Here is a 22779-nt window from a genome sequence, read left to right as displayed (position 1 = left end):
TATATAATGCACTTGCATAATGTTGATTGACTAGATGATCATTTGTGGAAAAGTGTGAGGAAGGGCTTAGTTTTTCCTATGGGGAATATTTAACCCGGACATAAAATCGGAAATATAAAAAATAAAAAAAACTATATTTTGTATGTCAAATATGAGACGTTATTTATTTAATCTTAAGTTTAACCGCTTTTTCTCGTCAGCATCTCATCACATTTTTTTTCAGTAAATCATACTGTGAAAGTACAACCATTACCACTTTTTGATTAACTTATTTTAAATATCAGATAAAAAATTAACTTTCACTTAAATAATTGTATGTTATACCTTGTTATCTGTAAACAAACATAATATAAGTAATAAAAGTATGTACAGTAAAAGTTATATGCGTAGGTACGTACATAACTAATAAAGTATCTGCCTCTTTAGAAACTTAATTCCGAGAATAAACATCATAATATTCAATACATTATCGTTATTTCAGTTGTTAGTTGTCGGTTTGTCCAAAGATGTATAATGCGTCCGTCATTAGTTTTTTAATAATATTTAACTAACATTATTAAGCTTAAAGTCGCCCATATTATGATTCACATTCGCCAAAACTAAAAAAGATATATTTTTAATATCAAAACAAAGTCGACTCACTAAAAATCACGTTCTAAAGCAACTTAAGCAATTTTGATTATAAAATAAATAAAGAAAATATTTACGCACAACGTAATAATTTATCTCGCAGACAATCGACCATTTACTTGCCGATTGCCACCTCGTGAAAAATAACTTATTGTATGTATTTCGGAAAATCGTTCATATTTATTTACTTTGAAAAATAAAATGTAATTTTTAAATATTGTAGGTTCAGAATTTCAAAGAAAATTGTTCATACTGCTCATCCCATGCAACCGCGCTGAAATATAAATTTTATTATCACCATATATTTTTGTGCAGCTCTGAAATTGGAAATGCAACCTCACGACTCAAGTCAACGACTTTGAGAAAATGAATTTTTGCATTGTCCAAGCAAATTTTCTGCTACATTTATTTCGAATGCATTCGTTATTTAGCCAAAAAGAACGGAGAAGCGTAAAATTCATCGTTACATAACTTTTTCGTTAAATTTAATAATTCTACCTTTCTTCCACAAGTCCCTAGCGATATATAAAAATTACATAGGAAATTGGTATCTTCTGACAGATTGACGATTTATTCTTTGTTGACCTTTGTTGATATTTTTTTCTATTTATCAGTTTAAAGGGAAGTCGTAAGTCAGTTCTTTCAGTGAAACATCTTCATCTTAAAAATTATGTTGCTTTCTTTTTTACGTCCCAACCATCTGGATCCAGTGAAACTATGGCATCCCCAATTGGGGTATGTTGTGAGGCTGGAAGTAGTTGGAAGGGGAAGGAGATGGGAAGTAGGAAGGTGGGGGAGTACCTGTCTATTCAGATCTGGTCACCAAACACGGCCAAAGCCATTTCAAACAACGTTTCAATTCTAATTGATGGTCTTACACCAGAGCGATATTCAGAGTTTGTTCCACTTCTAATTTTCCATTTCAAGCAAAGTGTCTTACAACTCGCGGTTAGTGATATAAATTTTAAATATTATATAATTTTTAAAAAACCATCAATTTTGTTTAATTTTTTTTTGAAACCTATACTCAGAAAAATTCAAATGTTATTTTAAATTTTGTACCTTCTAGAAATCTACCTACTGACAGAATATAAATGCGTGTACGGATTCAGTATGATAATTATGTACATAATTATCACAAATATGTGCGCTTCAAAAATTTTAATTTTGATCATGAGATTTTTGGCAGATGTTGTTACAAAAATGGTTTTGTTTTATTTCACGATGATATAAATTTAAAATGAAGAATTATCATTACTTTTATTATTTAAATATTTGAAAATTTAAAAAAAAGTAGATAGTTATTGCCTCGAGTTTGACAAAAGAACCAACTGTCAAAAATCGTTAGATTGAAACACTGGCGAGTTTAATGATTTGTCCCTCTTAAATTAACTATTTTTTTTAATTTGAGGAATGAAATGAGAGAATTCTGTTAAATATCATTTCAAGGTCTAGGCTTTACATAACAACGTGAACTAATAAAATGTTTTCTTTTTCCAGGTAACCGATGTGGAACAACTCAAATGAGCCAAAAGAAACAAAAACCTCATTGAAAAGTGCTTCTAAGTGTACTACAGCCTGAGGACACACTTACATTATTTCGAACAAAAATATACGAAAAGAAGTTAAAAAAAGAGCAAAAAAAAAATCATTTTGTGAAAGTTTTATGATTGTTTTAATATCAAAGCGAGTTTTGTTCTTTTGATGAAAAACTAGGATATTTTTAAATTAAAAAATGAACACTCTTTTTAACCAAGATAAAACAACAAACGAAATAATAACTTTATGATTTCGGAAATCCGTTTTAGATCCTTTTGAAGTAGTGTCAACATAATTTTAGTACTGTAATTTCACAGAGTTTATTAAAAAAAATACTAACGACGTCATTTTAAAGATTTCAAATCAGTGATGAACCTAGAATAAGACGAGACGATAATCATTAGTCCAAGCACTTATTAGTAACATTTCATGTTTAGAAGATTTCGTTTCATTGAAGATTGATAGCCGTTGTATAGTGTTTTGTTAAGCTTGGTGTTCTATTCTGAATCTCAGACAGTAGTTGGTATCTCTCAGGAGAGAATGTAAAGCGGAGGCTGGCTGCCATGGAGCTATGACCCAGTACCTCTGGGTCTCTGCGACCCCCGATGACCCGTCACGTGGCATCCTGCACGACGGCGGCCGAGGGGTGAAGGAAGCGGAACTGGACTCGCCCCCCCGCCACCTGGCACCATCCGGTGGTGAGTTATTACCCAGATAACTTTACTTATTCACTTCCTCCCGCTGCTCATTTTAATTTCCCAGAACATTTCAATCTGATTGATTTGATTGGGTAAATAATGGACGGTATGCACCTTTGGTAAGTCGATAAATCATTAAACTTATATTTAATTTATAGCATGATTAAGAAAACCGTGGATTGTTTTTTGAACATTTTATCAATTGTTGTCAAAATAACGCGTTGTTAAATTTATCTTTAAGAGCATAAAATAAAATAATTCCGTTGTACTTATCCAATCTTCTATATTCTATATTTTCCCATTCAAAAATATTTTTCATAAAAAGAATATTATATTTTTCCCATTCAAACTATTCAACTTTCTTACCTAAAAAATACCTTAAAAAATGGAAATTTCTAAAATTCTTTTTTTTACTTCTGAAAACATGTAAAATTAGCCTGAAGTTAGCACATTACCTCAAGACATCCTGTATAATATTATTGCTGCGATTTCAACAGAATCTGTTTAACATTGGTTAACGATTTTCCGGTTCTTGTTACTTGTTAATATTATTTAAAAACATTATCAAAATGCTTTCAGTTCAAAATGTTTCAACACATCAAACAGATAAATGGAATCACATTTAACTTTGTGAATAATTCGGAAAGTTATACCGAAATATTTATTAGAGCCAACGAAACGAAAGGATTTTGACATCAGAAACTATGAAATGTTGACATCGTTTAGACCAACCGACCATTCTGACTGACCGGCCTGACAAGAGTTATTTGAAAAGTTTAATTTGTTCTAGAGCAGTTTGTTATTTTAACTGTGCCAGTTTTAAAATAATATTCAAAAATTGAATTTGTTACCAAAAAATAATTGTTCCACTTTTTATGGTGATGTCGATAACTCTTAACCAAAGACAAATAAGTGATTGCGGAAAATTCAGTAGATGTAAAACTAAATGAAGTTTTCGATAATAATAAGTAATCTAACCATGCTAGACTAGCAGTCCACAACGGAGTTCTTATACTATTATAGTTCATAGTTAGAATAATTAAAATTATTCTAATACTATTATACCTTTATGGATCTTATGATGATGAATTAGTAACTTCTCGAGGTATTTAGTTAGAAACATATTTTTTTATATATACCTTCTTAACTTAAGTTACGATTTAGACATTTAAGGTATGTGTCATCTTCATTTAGTGTTTCTTAAAGAATGACAAACTTTCTGGGTTACGAATAACATAACATAACATAACGAATAACCTGACATTATTACAAAATCTCTATTCTACTACCACAGTAAGCGGAAAGTATTACTTTTGTCGTGATGGAAGACTTGAACAGTACCAGCCAAGGAATGGAACTCAATAATCCTTGGTTGCAACCAGACGCGATGCTAACTCAGCCACTGACATGTCATATTATTCAAATGCTCTTTCATTTAAATAATTACAAATCGATTTGAACTTCATTCCAGTGCATTAAATACTTTCGAATGACCAGACCTGAAAAGCCATGTACTTCGAAACCTTCCTTTTGTCCTTGTCCAATCCTTTCAACCGCACAAAATATCAAATTAGTTGATGCAATAGTCGCACTTTCTTTTGATGCATTTGAGACTGTGTTGTATTAACATGAAATAACTAACAGTAGGTAGTTTTTTTGGAAAGTACTAGTGAATAAATGTATTTTTCAACAAAAAATTCGAATAATTAGTAAATTATGAAGTATTTATTAACGATATTTTAAATTGCCATTGACAAGTGACCTTACATTTTTCATTACATAATGCAAGTACTTTTCTCGAAATTATTCCGTGAAACATCATAAACCATTCGTTTTTCCTACCTCCTACCACAAGGGCCATTGGGTCGAGTTTTCGCGGAAATGGCTATTTACGCCATTAAAAAAAATCTCAAAAGGGCCGTAAAGCATTGTTCATTTTGCGACAATGTACACCGATACAGATTTTAATCGTGTACACTGAAGATATAAATCGGTAGAAAAGATTTTTGTGATCAAATTAAGCTCAATTGTGTCTTTCTTAATGATCAAACATTTTCAAAGATCGACTTTTATGGTTTATCTGAGGTTTCGGGTATAGTGTTGTGTATTTCAGTTTTTTAGTAAAGTTGTAAAGATCATATTTCTAAATATGTTCGGTTCAGTGGTCATGTGTTTGCACCATCTTTCAAGAATAGTTTCATACCATGTTTGCGCAAGCCACTAGGCTGTTTATTAAATTATATTAAGTAGATATTTTTTAAAGGGGCTATTTTGTGGAATACCAAAGGATATTTTGTTTGAATATCGCACAAAGGTTCAAAAAGCTCTCAGCTGAACGGAGCCGGTGAGACTATGGCAACCGAATTTATGGAATGTTGTGAGCCAAGTGAGTGAGGAAGACTAGTAGTATCATATGATTTAGCATAATAAATTAAATAATTTTTAAATAACATCATCAAAAACACTCTTAATTTTAAACCTAAATATTACAAAATAAATTTACTACGACGTATAAACCTCATTAAAGATATTAAAATACCTAATATTGCCACTTTAGTTTCATTTGATTTCGTAAGCTTGATTTACAATATACCAACAATCGAATCAATAATAATTATTAATAATTACGTGGAAAAAAAATAATTTGATTAAATATTAATTTAAAAAGCTACTACTGCATGTAGAGAACAGAATTTTTGATATTCAATGATAAATACTGCATTTAATCTAGTGAGCCACGGGCAGCCGAATTTCTGCCGTGTTTGCTGGATTCTTGGATAGCGTGGAAGAATCTAACCTAAAATTAAAATCATTTATAAATGTCTCCTTTTGTCGTAGATCATATATATTTTACGGTAAAACCCGTTTTTAGTTAGAACGCGTTTTTACTAGTTAATACTAGATCATATTAAAGTTAAAATAAGATTATACTAGTTAAAACTAGATTATACTAGTTAAAACTAGATTATAAATTAGTTTTAAGTAGATAAAACCCGTTCTAACTAAAAACCGGTTTTGACGGAAACATTTACATGACATTCTGATTATCTGGCCAGGAACATACAATTGGATACTTTATTAAAATATTTTAATAAAATTAACAAATCTAACCAGTTTTTAATGCAAATGGGGGGAAATAATGTAAATTTAGCTTATTACCACCCCTACTAAAGTTAAAGGAATACTTGTACCAGTCTGAAGATGGCTATAATAAGTTGATATTGATAACGGTCAAACAATTAGATAAGTGGAAAAGGGTTTTAAAAACTCGTGATCATTCCTCCCTTTTACTAAAATAAATGCAGAATTTTCATAGTATTATAATCAATAACTTTTTTTGGTAATACGTAATAAACATTTTTTAAGAAGGTATGAAAAAATTCAAACTGTTGCTGTTACCAATATTTTCTGCTTCAATTCGGTTCCCTGATCCCAGTTTTTCCGCTAGAACGGAAGCAATTGTCTCGCAATCGTGAGCAATCAAATTTAATGTAAAACTTAGCGGCGCAAGTGTTTTAATTCGTCGTCCGGTGTTTTTTAATCCCTGTGTTTATTAGAAGTCAACTTTTTGAATTCCCCTCCGGCGGAAGGCGATTCCGCTGAAAAAAAAATACTGAGATATAAAATACACCAATAATTCAAGAAAAGTATTTTTTCCTTTACCACAAAGAGATTTGTTTTATTTAATTGATTGGATATGATATACTAAAAAAGTTACCTTCAGTTAAAAATAAAAATTTCTTAGTGTCAATATCAGGATTTTTTGTTTGCGGTGATATTACAGATTGTGTTTTTAAATTAAAATCATTAACTCAAGTAACTTACTATCCATCACACTATTTCTTTGCAGGAGTAGGCAGAGAGATAGACCGCCACAACTGTCTTTGTACACACTCCTTGCTTCATTGGAAAAGTGCGAACAAGTATCAAGCAATAGTTGAACGCTAATGGAAATTTACATAAAATTGATTTATTGAAGAACTAATGGAACTAATCGAATATATTCATAAAGAATTTCATACACTTTATTTAGCCCTTTTATGTAAAACGAGTGCAATTTCAATGTGTACAGAATTACGCTCATAGTGACAAAGCATGAGTTAGAGCAGTGACACATAAAACCTCACGTGCACTTTAATTGTACTTTGCACCATTTTGAACTTAGAAGTATGATTTATTACAAGTATTTTACAAATAATTTTGTAGGGTTAATAAATTGCAGTAGGTAATCTCCGTTAACTTATTTGTTACACATGTATTATGTGCATTCTTAACTAAAATACACTACTGACAATTTCAGTTACGTCTCACTTCTGACTGTGTGGCCTGTCTAGACGAAACTATTCACATTCTTCTGTTATTCTGGCTTTTGACAAGTATTTATTTGACTAGGTCACTTGTGACTTTTACCATTAACTTTCATCTCGTATATTCTCTTTACACTAACTCATTTTCCTTGTGCAAGATGTGCATAGTTTGAAAATTGTTAAATTCAAAAAAAATATTCAATTCAGAAGGTTTTTTTAGTAGAATTACCCCTTTGAACTCTGTTTGCAAGTTTTGATTAAAATCCTCAGAGTTTCGGGGCACAGGAGATTTTCTGTATTTTGTAGTCTGTAAGCTTTTATAGCAGATATCGCTCAATTAGAGGTATTTCTAAACTTTAAAGAGTTTTGCGTTCAAAAGGAAGAAGTGATGGCAATTTTGAGAAATTAAACTTTTCCAAAAACTTTTACAGCTCGTTGTCTGCCTTAATCGAGAATCCACAAAATTTTTTTGAACCTTCTTAGAATAATCCAACAAGAAAACATCTTAATTTTTAATGATTTTTTTATGAATTCCTTGAAGTTTGTGCCAAAACATAAATACAATATTTAATTTAATAATTGATTTTCATAACTTGTAAATTCGGTGACCGACCGTATTAAAGTTGCGCAATATAATTTGTTCATAAACTTTTATAAACCATAAATAAATAAAAATAAAAAATATTAAAAGGACAACCTTACGTTTTCCATATTTTTTAAATACACTACTCCACACAGTTACGAGTAGGCTGGTACCTTCACAAATTTTTTTGATAAAATATTAAGTGTGTAAAATTTGTTGTAGTATTACAAAGTCTGAAGTTAATTAATTAAGCATTAGTTTAATTTTTGGTGGGGAGATACTTAAAAAAATAGTGAATATCGCACTGCTCCTACCCATCTTGAGCAAGTTCGACTATAGCGCCTCAGACTTCCAATCAGGATATGTTGTGAGGCTGAATATAGTGTGGAGAAGAAGGATATAGGGAAGAGGATGGTGGGGAAGTACCTGGCTATCCACATCTGGTCATCAGACACGACTAAATCCATTTCAAGCAACTTTTCAATTCTGAATGGTGGTCTTATATCGGGGCAATACTGAGAGTATCTTCCACTCTGGAACGTGCCGCAAGTATACTTTTTATTATCAAAATGATTAAATTATGAAATAACACAAATCAATCAAATAAAATTTACTTACGTACGCCGATATCTGAACCTTCGACCTTCGGCTTACTAATCGAGAGCCTTACCTTTCGACCAGGAATTTAAATATATATATATACAGGGTGTATCGGCACGTACCCGACTAACTTTAACCAGCTATTCCTCAGCACATTTGGAGTAAAAAATGTTATGGGCACTTTGCGGTCCGGTAACATTTTTTTCCAAAAAAAAAAAATCCACACTCCATCACTGTCATCGGCATTGTTTCTCGTGTTCAACAGCTGTTATTAGCAAGTGTGTCAAAAAGCGTCCTCGCTCTTTCATACACACTAAATAATAATACTTTAAAATCAGACGAATGGTGCCATGCCATTTCATTGTGATTGCAAAAGCGCGCCAATGTAGGTACGTAGGTACATTATTCAACGAAACTCAAATAAAATATTGCCAGATGGGTTTTCAAACTTTGACAAAGGATAAAGCATTGTTGGCATGTGGTGAAATATGATTTTTTTATTAAAAAAAATATTACCGGACAGCAAAGTGCCCATAACATTTTTTACTCCAAATGTGCTAAGGAATAGCTGGTTAAATTTTGTCGGGTACGTGCCGATACACCCTGTATAGCCATACATATAATTACGTACCTCGGCAGAGGTATACTGACAATGTAACGAAGAAATTACAGCACGAATTAACGTCCTAAATAATATCAAGTAGTATGAGAAATAAAAAAAAGAAAATTAAGCATTAACAGGTTCTATGAATAAGCCCACATATATAAAACGGAGGAAACCATCTCTTTATTCGTACCATTGTATCATAACATAAATCAAAACGTAGCTTCAGAGACCCCACAAAGCTGCAATATACCCATAACCCCGAGAAAAATGGAAATGTTTTTTTTTTTACAATAATGTTTGTATTATTTGTATCGTGCCGTTTTTGTGAAAAAATCCTCAAGGGCTCTGCGCAGTGGGCTTAGTTAGAAACATTTCTTACGTTTATAATATAAAATATCTTTTTTATTTTATATTAACTAGCCTAAGTACCCGACTTTGCCGGTAATTTAAATCTGATTTACATATTTTTCATAATTTCTTCACCGGTGGAAGATAAATATTTCAGAAAAAGAAAAGCCAAAAAAAAATATCCAAAAATCCAGCTCTATTTTTTATTTTTTTTTTATTTAAAAGTTTTTTTTACTAAAACAAATTCAAAATGTGAAACTATTTCATTACTGTTGCCTCATCAGATAAATGTATTAGCGAACTTAAAACGTATTGCATTGTCTTAATTTCTCTCTTTCAGATAACTTTTTAAAATCTTTTTTTAATTTTGATTTAATATAAATAATAATATTTTTAATTCGATATTAAGATCTTAAATTTAACTCAATGGCTTTGGAAACAAGTGTTTGTTTATCAAATAAATCAAGCAAACCAGAGTTGTTGAAGATTGACACTTGGAAAGTAGTAAGTAACTTGAGCAGTTAATGTACTTTTCCAATCTGGAAAGAAAAGTAGTAATTACTCCTCCTCAATCGAGCCCTTCTCAAACCAATTATCTCGTATTTAATGTATACTTACAGACTCTGCCCCGGAAACCTGTCTAGACTAACTAGCAACCGGCTAGTAGCAACCGACTATTAGCAACCAACAACTAGCAACCAGCAACTAGCAACCAGCAACTAGCAACCATCAACCAGCAACCGGCAGCTGGTTCAGGGTTATCCCAACAAAAGCGTTTGCTAAGTTCATGGATCTGCGACCCTGGTAGAATTATTGTGTGTACACGGCGCCTATATCACTGTTGACCAATGACTACGGACTGAAATATCGATTCTACTATAGCAAATAAATCACAATACTTTTTTCGAAAGACTAACGATGCTTTTTTAGATCAATTTATTAAACACTTTCCTCTTTTGTTTAATTCTTAACTAGTCCCTGGTGTTTGGGACAGTTTTTTTAATTTTCATGTAGCGAGTGACTTTCTTCTATTTTGAAGGTCAAGTGAGCTAAATTTCATAAATCGCGTGATAAAACTGTAAATTTGAATAATTGTCAAATCCAAACCGTCTGTCAGCTACAGACTCTTTCAGTGATATAAAAACAATTGATAGAAGTTAACAAAAATTTCTTATAAATAATCAACGATTGTCCAAACAACAATAACTGAAACGTGTTGTCGTGTATACTACTTTTACTATTGTTAACAGTTGTTATTTCAAATATAAAAAGTTATTTTTTATAAAAACTCCTAAATTTATTTTAACAATATACCTATTTTCACAATATACCTATTTTCACAATATACCTATTTTTACAATATACCTATTTTCGCCATATACCTATTTTCACAGTATACCTATTTTCACAATATACCTATTTTCACAATATACCTACCTATTTTAACAATATACCTATTTTCGCCATATACCTATTTTCACAGTATACCTATTTTCACAATATACCTATTTTCACAATATACCTATTTTCACAGTATACCGATTTTCACAATATACCTATTTTCATTAAATACATGTGATTTAGGAATCTTGGTTGCTCCTTGATAATTGTTTTAATTTATTTTTGTTGCAAAAATATTAAGAAAAAAGATTTTATAATAATTTGATTTTATTATTGTTTAGAATAATAACTAATTAATTTTTAGTTTTTTTTCCTTCTCCCACCGTTTACTGTTATATTTTTGTTTATTTGTACATTTATGGTGTGCTTATTTATCTATTCTTCTATGTATTAATTTTCAGTATACTTCGTATCCTGACGAAAAAACATTTGGTTTAAGAATACTTTTTTTAGTAAATAATAAGTTAAAGAAAGTTTTATTTTTATATAATTAAAATTATGCCACATGATGAAAATTTTAAAATAAAATAAATACCATTAAATCTACATTTCACAAAAACTGTCTATTTCAACTGTGTAAGAAAATTAAAGCCCCATTTTAACACTTCATCAACCCTTGCTTCTGTTTCTACCCTAAATCAACTTGATCACCGGCAACGGACCTCGCACAGCGCACCGGGCGGGCGAGCTCGGGGGCGTTCGGAGGCTGTCCAATCCAATTATTCTGTTTACTCTTTGCTAGTGGTGGGTTCCAAGTCTTTTTTGTTGCGTCAATTTGATCAGCAAAGTAAATTTAATCAACTATGTTCAATTTTTCAAGCTGCGCAGTGCACGGAGGTTCGTCCTTATTTCGAAGGGGATATGCAAACAGTGACATGATTAATTATTATATTTATCATTGTAATTCATCATCAATCATTTAAGCTCTCGAATTTACATATTAAATTTAAATTCAATACGTTTTTTACCTTTTTTTATAATTAATTATGCGATATGTCAATTTTATTCATGAGTTCAATTAAAATGTCTTTCCGTTCACATGTTTGGCTGAAAACCTGTTTTAAATAAACACATTATTTTTTTACATTAACTTCACAAGGGAGAAAACAGTTTTCCTTGGGGCCTATGTTATCCTTGGGGATGCTGTATTGGGAGAGACTTTTTGAATAAATAACGAAGAAGAAGTTCAGGGAAGGAAATTGGTATGAAGGGTGACGAGAAATCTGGGGATTGGTGTGGCCATGAGTGACAGACCTATGAATCTATTTCTTCCGCTGCGGTGCAAAGCGAAGGTTCGATAGAGCCCAATTGAAAAGGCTAAAGGGTATCCCTCAACTGGCATCTCGAGATCCGGCCCGCCATGCAGCTGGTGGGCAGATATGTCCGGGATACTACCTGGGGTGTCATATGGCAGAGGTTTTGGTTTTGCGAAAATGGTTCCCGGAGCGGCGGTCAATACCTGCCTCCCAAATAGTGAGCAACATGCATAGATTAAAATTTGTTAAACCTGACTATAGCAATAACAAACTAATTGAAGGCGTGTGGAGCATAAAATATTTGTTCGGTAAAAATTATTGGTATTGTAGTCGCAAATATTTTGTGCGAATCAGTTTGTGATTTTACTGTTGAACTCAATGAATATGTGACACAAATATTTAGGTAGCTGTGGTTAAAAGTTATAAATGAAAAAGGTTTTTGACTAACCTTTCGTCTTTTCCATCAATAAACTTAGAGAATAGACTCGAAGGGACATGTTCACTGCCAGGTTTTCTTAATAGACTGGTAATGTATAAATAAATTGTTGCAATGTCACTATTTTTAGGTACTCCACACTATCAGACAGGGACAGGTAGTTGACATTGTAAAGGTTGTGAAATGTTATTGGAATTACTATTTTTCACAAATAAACAATAAATAAATTGGGTGGAAGAATGCAGAAACATATGTTAAAGGGAGATATTTCCGAAAGCTTTGATATTTTTCTAAGCAGGCCAGTGTTTAATGCTAGGTCGATACGGATGATGCATTAATCTATTTTTTGAGGTTTTATTGGGTTTTTATTTATTCATATATTGCTACTTACCAATTCCGATGAATTATAAATCTCATTTTGGGCAGTTAGAATTTAAAAGTTATGAAAAAATACAATTGGAGATTGTTTCGAGTATTAAGAGATATATTTTAGTAATATTTACCTTTATCACCATTATTATGCCTCCCTTAAGGCTTACCCTTATGTATTATGGGGAAAGAAACGTTGGAAATTACCAGGCTATTACATAACTTAAGACACTTCAAACAATGCTTCACCTGGAATAGTGGTCGCCAACTAGGGGATTCTCATAGAAAAACCATAAATCGATAACTTCTACAATACTTAGCGACCGTCATAAGATAAAAACTGTTCAAGAATCTCCTCACTACAGAAATACTATGAGTTATCTGATATATTGTGCTGGGCGCTGACTAGAAGATTCTCAGGGAATAGCTATAAATTGGCAACTTCTACAATACTTAGCGACCGCAATAACATAAGAACTGTTCAAGAATCTCCTCAATACAGAAATACTATGAGTTATTTGATATATTGTGCTGGGCGCTGACTAGGAGATTCTCAGGGAATAGCTATAAATTGGCAACTTCTACAATACTTAGCGACCGCAATAACATAAGAACTGTTCAAGAATCTCCTCAATACAGAAATACTATGAGTTATTTGATATATTGTGCTGGGCGCTGACTAGAAGATTCTCAGGGAATAGCTATAAATTGGCAACTTCTACAATACTTAGCGACCGCAATAACATAAGAACTGTTCAAGAATCTCCTCAATACAGAAATACTATGAGTTATTTGATATATTGTGCTGGGCGCTGACTAGGAGATTCTCAGGGAATAGCTATAAATTGGCAACTTCTACAATACTTAGCGACCGCAATAACATAAGAACTGTTCAAGAATCTCCTCAATACAGAAATACTATGAGTTATTTGATATATTGTGCTGGGCGCTGACTAGAAGATTCTCAGGGAATAGCTATAAATTGGCAACTTCTACAATACTTAGCGACCGCAATAACATAAGAACTGTTCAAGAATCTCCTCAATACAGAAATACTATGAGTTATTTGATATATTGTGCTGGGCGCTGACTAGGAGATTCTCAGGGAATAGCTATAAATTGGCAACTTCTACAATACTTAGCGACCGCAATAACATAAGAACTGTTCAAGAATCTCCTCACTACAGAAATACTATGAGTTATCTGATATATTGTGCTGGGCGCTGACTAGAAGATTCTCAGGGAATAGCTATAAATTGGTAACTTCTACAATACTTAGCGACCGCAATAACATAAGAACTGTTCAAGAATCTCCTTTTAGGAAAAAATTTGGGAAATACTATGAGTTATCAAATAATTTGTATTTGTTTATTAAAACTCATTTGAAATGTCATAAAATTCAGATTTGAGTTCAGCCATGAAGAAAATAACAGCTTATTCTGTTATATAAGCAATATTTTAAGTCGAGAATCATTTTGTGAAACTTTTCCTGCACATTTATTTAATGGTCGAGTTTTACACATTGGCCCCGCGAATAGTTCTTCGAGTATGTTACTATTTGAAGTTAATAGTACTTGTGTCAACTTTTTACTAATATATATTAACATCTACCTATGAAGGCTCCGTGGTAAGCGTTTAAAAAGAGGAAGATTATGGTTTGAAAAGGAAATATGTGATTTTTTTACATTTAGACGTGTATGAAGGAAAAAGTATTTTTTATCATTTTCGTAGCATACTTTGAAATTTCTTTCTATCGAGTAAAATTCAAATAATGACTTTTTCTGCTTAGCAAATGTATAGAGATTATCTTGAAAATCAAATATGTTACAAATCGGTAGATATTCGGAATGCAGGGGTCAGAAAGCTATAAACCTCATTCTAGATATACGAGTAGATATAAAAATATATATCTCTCTTTAAATTATATTTACCTTGAAAATTAATTATACGAATATACGGATAAATATTATTATTCTTATTAAAAAAGTCAAGTCAGGCTTATTTCGTTTTTATAAGGGAATTAAGGAACCCTTATCAAAGGCCGTATCTGGCCTAAATTTCTGCGAAAAAAGCGTTTTGCTCCGTGCAAATTAAATATTATTTATGTTAATGTTGACAAAGAAGGAGGCTGGGGTCCGTGAGCATGATTAATTTCATTATGAAAGCATAATGTTGTTATAAAAACCGCTATTTTACAGAATAATTATATTATTTGTTGTGTTGTTCGCATGCGAAAAATGTTAATTTATGTAATTTCTCTTTGGAAATCAAATATCAACAAACAGAGAACGTCGAGAATAATGTTGTTGTGTTTATATAGTTGCTTGGTAATGACATTTTTTTTTTCAATATTTTTGTTGTTGGAAAGAGGGAGTCTTTTAAAACGAAGTTGTGTGCGAAAGAGCTTCTTGTAATATGATGAGATAAACCGAGAGAAATGTGTTGTGGCCATACCCGTCTGCCCAAAGTAAGCTCAATTTTGCCTTACTTCTGGAGAAATAGATATAACATTTGCAATCTAAATTCAAATCTAAATTTTTTCTTGAGCACATAATCTAGGTCAGTATTTCCCAAACTTTGTTTTCCGTGCCCCTAGTATTTTTATACCATCCTTCACGACCCAACGGTTTAAGAGAGGATAATGAGGGGGGGGGAGATTCTCAAACATTATTGCTTTCTTAAGCATTCTAGAGAGAAACCATTCATATGTCCTGAATGCAACTATTTATCAACCAGGCACTATAAAAAAATATTGGTACGTTCAGAATGAAGTGTTTTAGTATCGAAAAATCAACTTTAATGGTGAAATTTCTTAAGATCGTTGAGAAAAAAACCATGTTAACGTTGGGAACGGAGAGGCTGTCACTAAAATATCTTCAAAGGATCACGTTCTTACTAGATCTAGAATGAAAACATTTTAATGTTATAAAATTAATTTTAACATCTCAAAAGCCAAAAATTAACGAATGCGATGCACGAAGGTTGTCGGGAGAGAAATCACTCCAATTTTCAGAAAACAAATATATGAATTTCTTGAAATATTAAAAAAAACCTCTTATACAGATCGTGTCTTGAGGTACAAAATTTGAAAAATGTTGAGTTTCGGTAGTTTTTCTGCGAATATCGGTAGACTTATTGCGTCGTTCGTGACGGAATGTATGCTACCCGGCATTTTTGAAGTGAAACTTCTTTACGGGCGTTATGCATTTACGAGGACCGGAGTAAAACCGACTCATGACCGTCAGGAAAAACCGTGATCATTTCGCTATAGGAGCCTAGCTAATATTAAATACCTAGTTTAGGTCACTCTCCAAACTCAGCATCGCGGTCTAGAGGCAGAGCGCCCGACTCTCGTCGTGAAGAAGCGAGGTTCGATCCCCGCTTTAACTATTTTATTTTATTTATTTTTCGGAATAACTTTATTGAGTAAAAACCTCAAATTGTAATATTTAAATATTGAAGACAATATTAGTGATTTCTAAACGAAAATCTGAAACAGAAAAATCAGAAAAGGAAACGGTCACATCTGGGACTCGAACCCAGGACCGAGGGGAATAGGGTCCCATTAGCTCAGTTGGTAGAGCACTGTCCCGGAAAGACAAGGGTCCTGGGTTCGAGTCCCAGATGCGACCGTTTCTTTTTCTGATTTTTCTGTTTTAGATTTTCGTTTAGAAATCACTAATATTGTCTTCAATATTTTAATTTTTTTTTCTTTTGTGATTTTTTTAATACGAGAAAAAGTGATAAAATGCTCTCGTGCAGCAACTTTTTGATATTTTGACTATATGATATTTTGTTCGAAATATAGCTTACAAATCGAGCCGGTAGAGTCGCTCGGTATTTTGATTAATTATTTTTATTTTGAATCATTAAAATTACTAATCAAGGCCGATAACGCGACTTATTACCCTCGCAGACGTGCGTGACAAGTTTTTTTAGTAAAAAACACAGCCGTAAGTGAGTTTTTCAAAATTTAGAAATATTTTTTCAAATTCAGACTCCATACGGGTATGAGACTGTTAAAACACGATAGATCTTTTCCAAAACGGACAAATGTGCGAAAATATTTTGAAAAACGACAGATATGACTTCACACTGCCGATATATCTTCGATTCGACCCTATATAAAGCGTTAACGAGACGTTATGTGATAGGAGTACACGTTGTATACGCGGTTCTCGTCGCGCGAGATACCCCTCCTCGCAGTCTAGAGGCAGAGCGTTCGACAATCGTTATGCAGGACCCGGGTTCGAATCCCATATTTTTATAACTTTTAATTTTTTTTATCATATGCTTCTTATAAATATGTCAATGTTAGGAATCTAGTTAAACTTTCATTTGTTAACAACACGCCTATAAATAAATTTATGCTTTTTAAAACTATAATGTACAGCATTCTGAATAATAATAATATGAAATGAAAAGAGAGAGAGAAGAATACTAAAAGTTTCACTTCCGTCGTGCGTAGGCTTGCCACACACTGTATTTTTTTCTTTCATTGCCCCGTGCCGGGTTGCAACCCGTTGTAATGGATATAGATGACACGGATTGTATGTTCAGTTTTCTTATACGTTAAGATTTTACGTTAAGACAGTATTAACGCCTATGGAAAAATGTGAACCAAAAAGTACAGAAAAAGATTCAGTCACATCTAGTAATTGAATCCAGGACCTCTTCTTTGACGGGGAAGTGCTCTGACTACTGAGCTAATTCGACCATATTAACTTACGTCATTTTTAGTTGTTTCCTACTTCGACTTATTATATTACCAAAATTGTCTTAATTTTCTTAATGCATATTTTTACTGGCCGCTATCTTTATCTATGATTATTTCACATTTTTCGATTGAGAGTCGTTAATATTGTAACGTAACGTAAAATTTGATGATTTAATCATTAGGTTATTCCAAAAAAAAAAATCTTTCTTACTGGTAGTTGCATCGCTAAATATATAGCATTTTGCGAAAAGACGTCAAAAGTTGTGAAGATTGCTCAGTTAGAGGTGAGGACCTGATCACCAAGTTAATTTATCCTTTGCCGACTAGGAAATAAGAATTGTAATGATTGGTATAATATTTAACTGATTATTATTCGCACTAGTACACAGTTGCCATTATGTAAAAAGACGAGAGACAAATCAGACAAGCTCATTTATACCACAGCATAATCATGCTCATTCACACATTATGTATCTTTCTGTGTTCTGTGTTCCTTACAAAAGGAAGTGATCAAACCAAGTGACAATGTGAAGTTAGAACGGAGCACCACATTAAAGTCGCATTCTTTTCAACATTCGGAAAAAATCGTAGTATCAAAAGGGGTGCAGGCAAAGAATAATGAATTCTATTGGTGTAGGTAACTCTATTTGTATGATATGATATATGATGAGGATAATTAAAGGACACTGTGATTTTTGTATTTTCTGTAAATACCAACATCCTAAAGACGCCATTTTTTAATCTTCTTTCGTCACTCTCTTTCCGATGCCAGATAATAAACTGCAATGGAACTTCACTGAAATCACAAATCATTTCCCTTTTTTTAATATTTCAGCTTTCCCACAGCTGTGGGAAATGACGATAACATTTTTTGGAAGGATATATTTTACAATTCAGAAGAGTGCCAACGTAGGTAGGTAGGTATAACTCATTTTAATCCAATCTGGCGAACCCTTTTGTTCGTCAAACACAACGATTGCTCCGTGATTATATTTTTAATAAAGTTTTCGCCTTTCTAAAGAAATTGGGTCATAAATTTGGCTCCATAATAATATTTACTTAACCAATTATGAAGCGGCAAATAACAGAAGTATGATTTACCCTAGATGAGACCTCTAATATAAAATACAAGCAAGATATTAGGCCCACGGATCACGTCCGACACCTTAGGAACCATGGGAAAAAAATAATTACTTCAAGTTTCAGAATTGTGACTTGAAAATCTTATCCTCGTGGAGAAATTTCCTTTATAGTTAAGCAGGGATTACACTAGAACAGTACAATACTGCCTTGTCCCAGCTCAGGACCCGTTGTTCTAGTGTAAACAGTAGTTTGGAGGATAGGACAATGAACAAAAAATTGTTCCAGAAATAGACGGGCAACCTATCTCCGTAGGATAGTATCTTACCTCAACGTGTACGTATCTCGGCTTTTGGCGCTCTCGGCGCTCTTATATCGTATTTCGGCTTAAAAATGTCGCATAAATGGAACACTACGATAAGACCTAATATTTCTCGCGAACTCACTCGTAACGCGCGTCATCGTATATCCGTTTATGCAGCGTTCGGGATTTGAACCACGGTAGAATTGTTGAATTGTCCTGCCGTGGGTTGTTGAGGCTGTTTTCGGAGCAGAGACAGGACAATATTTGTATTGTCCTCGTGTGCTCCCGGCGTCTTCTGGGTGTCTAGCACGCTCGATCGATAATTTTTTTATCGATAATTTACCGGCCTCAGACTTTGTCTAGTGAGGCGGGTAGAGACTATGTAATATATTTTAAATTGAATAAACGCCCCATTGTCCGGCACTGAAACTTAACCGAATAATTTCGGTAACTTACCACCGTTTTAAAGCATGACTTCAGATCACCAACGAAAAAACAAAGTTCATCACAACCAAGTGTTCTTATTTATCGACTAAATATGCTTAATAAGTAGGTGTTTTTTGGCGATCTGCCGTCGTTCTCGGGAACGCTCATAAGCTTCCAATATTATCGATTGAATAATTTTTTATCGATATTTTGTGCTTCAGTGCCGGTGGTTGTTTTATGTATAACTACGAAATAAAACAATTTAACGTTTTGGAAGCACCCTTCCTTCGTCAGGAGAATATTAAAACTAATATTCTTTGACTATTTTATTTGTTTAAACTGTTTTAATATTCTCCTAACGAAGGAAGGGTGCTTCCGAAACCGGTAGAGTGTAATTAAAATTAAAGTGGTCTAAAACAAATTTATATATTTTTATTGAAACCAATTAATTTAAATTCATAACTACTAAAAAAATAAAGCCAAATTTCAATTTTGCCTTTAATGAAGAATATATATTTTAATGGAGAATGAAAAAGTTAAAACAAGAATGTGTGAAAGCAGCACACAACAAGTAATTAGTAAAAATGCGAGGTGTTTTTACAAACACGAAATTTCATCTGAAAACATCTGATGTATTCTTTACCAACGGTTGAGTGTTGTTAAAATTAAAATACCATCGTTTACAATGCCGTACAGCTTCCTTTGACGGCGGTCCAAGCCACCACAAAGCAAACTCATTTTGTTCCCTTGTTTTGTAGCGACCCTGTGATTAAAGCTTTGTCACTTGGAAATTTATGCAATTAAGTTAATGTAAAGCCTCTCTATAAAACTGATACGCTGCTATTTCTGCGTTAAACTTGTTCCTAAAGCTTAACGTAGGTGCAAATGAGAAATCAACAATACTTACTGGAGGAGTGCGCTTTTCAGTACGACAAACTACTTTTAACCAATACGTACTTTTATAGGTATTTACTGATCTATTCTGTCAGATGTCAGCTCCTTGTATCCGAGAAGGCTAGAAACAGGAAAATTCTGGACCATAGGTCCATATTCTGTTTTTTTACGCATTCTCCTCTCTCCTCGAATTACATGCTATCTTCTCTTGTATTGATTGACGCATTAACCATATCAATACCCGGGAGTTTGTTTTACTTCTGCTTCCCCACTCACCTCAGTCCACATTCACGCTTTATAAGACGACCATGAAATGGTATTTGAAGCGCTTTTCTGGTATTTGGTGTGAGTTTTAGGTCATCTGCTTATCTTAGGTCAACAAACAGAAATTGGAAATTTATTGAGCTATGAATGGTAGTAAGTTTTAAAGTTTCTGAAAGAACAAGATACAAGATTTTTTGTAGTTCCATTCCACGACTTTTAATTTTAATTTAATCGCTACGATATTCGCGTATCGGAAGCTTAGGTACAGTTGATTCACAGAATTTGAACAATTCATCAAGTGATTTTTCTAGTTCTGTGTAATTTCTATTCAAATTCTGTTATATCATTTTGTCCAGATGTTTTCAAGAGCTGAAATAATAACAGAACTTGAAATTTGATAAATTTTTTAAAGTCGGTGGAACTACTGACCCTCAAAGAAATATTTGATCTTTTTCACTACTTGTAACATAAAAATACATACCAACCCAAAAGGGATTTTGCTTAGTAATAATAAATTCAAATTTACATCAATTATCATTCAAAAGGCGTCAATGTATAACGATACCTAGAATGTTCCTGTGAACTGACAACACTACCCAATATCCAAGGAATTCTTTTGAATTGAATTTTGACTAGGTTTCCAGTAATACAGATGGAAACGTCACCATGGCTTGCATAAAATTTACTACTCCTTTTAATGTCACAATACACGACATGTATGAAAATCTATTGCAGTCGATTTCACTCTCAGTTCTGTTTATCTTGCGTGCATGATACAGGCTAGTACCTATTGCCTAATTCGGTAGCCGATGCATATAGCCGATACGATACGGTAGCGAATAAATATAAAAAGAAAAATTAATTAAAAAATAAATTGTTATATGTTGTTATTAGACTCCATTAGTGAAATAAGGGCACAACGAATATAAATTTTATCAAAAATACTAATTTCGGTTGTATGTCTGTCCTGCGTTACTCCTTATGGCCTCCGTAGTTGAGGGGTACGACTCGCGACTAGCAAGGCAGAGGTCGCGAGTTGTATGTCTGTCCTGCGTTACTCCCTATGGCCTCCATAGTTGAGGGGTGTGGCTCGCGACTAGCAAGGCAGAGGTCACGGGTTGTATGTCTGTTCTGCGTTACTCCTTATGGCTTCCGTAGTTGAGGGGTAAGGCTCGCGACTAACAAGGCAGAGGTCACAGGTTGTATGTCTGTCCTGCGTTACTCCTTATGGCCTTCGTAGTTTAGGGGTAAGGCTCGCGGCTAGCAAGGCAGAAAATGCCGGCGTGCGGAAGTAAATTTTATTTAATTAATGTGTGTTATTTCACAATTTGCTCATTTAAAATAATATATGGTAAACATGTTCAGGAGTAGAAAATACTTTCAGTATCATCTTGGTCTAATCTCCCATTCAAAATTGAAACGTTGCTTGAAATGGTCGCTTTTGGTGACTAAATTTGAATAGGCAGGTACTTTCCCACATAGTTCCCCGCCCCACTAACTTCAACATAACAACATACCTCAATTGGGCATGCCATAGTCTCACTGGCTCCAGACGGTTGGTAGCAGTTTTTTTTTTGTATTACTAAATACATCGTAATGCTAGCTTTACATTTTCATTTCAAACTTAGTTGTTTAAACTGTTTAACTAACAATATAATGCACATAGTATGCATGCTAATCGATTAGTCGATAACTCTGGCCATCTTTTGGTGTAACTGACTCGTTCAGATGAAATGGACTTCCCCAAACCCCTTAACAGACAACTTTTCCTAATTCTAAAGGTTCAAAAATACGCATTAAATAAATTATGATGTAATTTACAAAATAAATTTGAACTCAATAATACAATGACTTTGTAATGTATGGATTTTGTCGTTGGTTTTGTGTCCAAGAAACGGAGTTTAAAAAGAATGCACGGAAAAAAACTTCCTTTATATAAAAGATAATTTATTAAAAAATCTTTTCAAATCATTCGCATTTCTATTAAAAACGGGCAGGCCTTTAACAAATGAATCGATAGATTTTCTAATAAGCAATCAGTAAAACTCGAATTTCGGTACACGTTTACATAAAAATTATAATATTATCGCATTTCGTCATTCACACATTATCACAAATATTATGAAAGTACTAGTAAAATTATAATTTCCTAGTAAATTTATAAGGAAAGGATTTAAAAAAATCAACGATACTGATTTTTCTCCATGTTGAAGAGATTTATGTTTCTTACTTCCTTATAACGTGAGTTTCTTCATGACCTAATTCCAATCATTTCCCTCTTCAAAAATCACTTTCGCACAACATCCTCACAGAGACAATT

At 33.0% G+C, this 22779-nt stretch overlaps 1 protein-coding gene across 1 annotated transcript in view; it reads left to right on the top strand.

Moving 5' to 3' along the window:
• The window catches only part of LOC149420430 (5-hydroxytryptamine receptor-like), an 864571-nt gene that overhangs the window by 447290 nt on the left and 394502 nt on the right, over positions 1–22779 (top strand). Inside the window, exon 5 of the mRNA XM_089636704.1 lies at positions 2131–2867. Within this exon, the coding sequence (XP_089492830.1) occupies positions 2741–2867 (127 nt within the window). The 5' untranslated portion in view covers positions 2131–2740. The remainder of the gene's footprint in view (positions 1–2130; positions 2868–22779) is intronic.

The sequence above is a fragment of the Hesperophylax consimilis genome, chromosome 10 (assembly GCF_061612785.1).
Source record: "Hesperophylax consimilis isolate HC1 chromosome 10, BYU_Hcon_1.0, whole genome shotgun sequence".
NCBI classification, from domain to species: domain Eukaryota; kingdom Metazoa; phylum Arthropoda; class Insecta; order Trichoptera; family Limnephilidae; genus Hesperophylax; species Hesperophylax consimilis.
The sequence above is the reverse complement of the archived record's forward strand: the minus strand, read 5'-3'. Positions and strand labels throughout refer to the sequence as shown.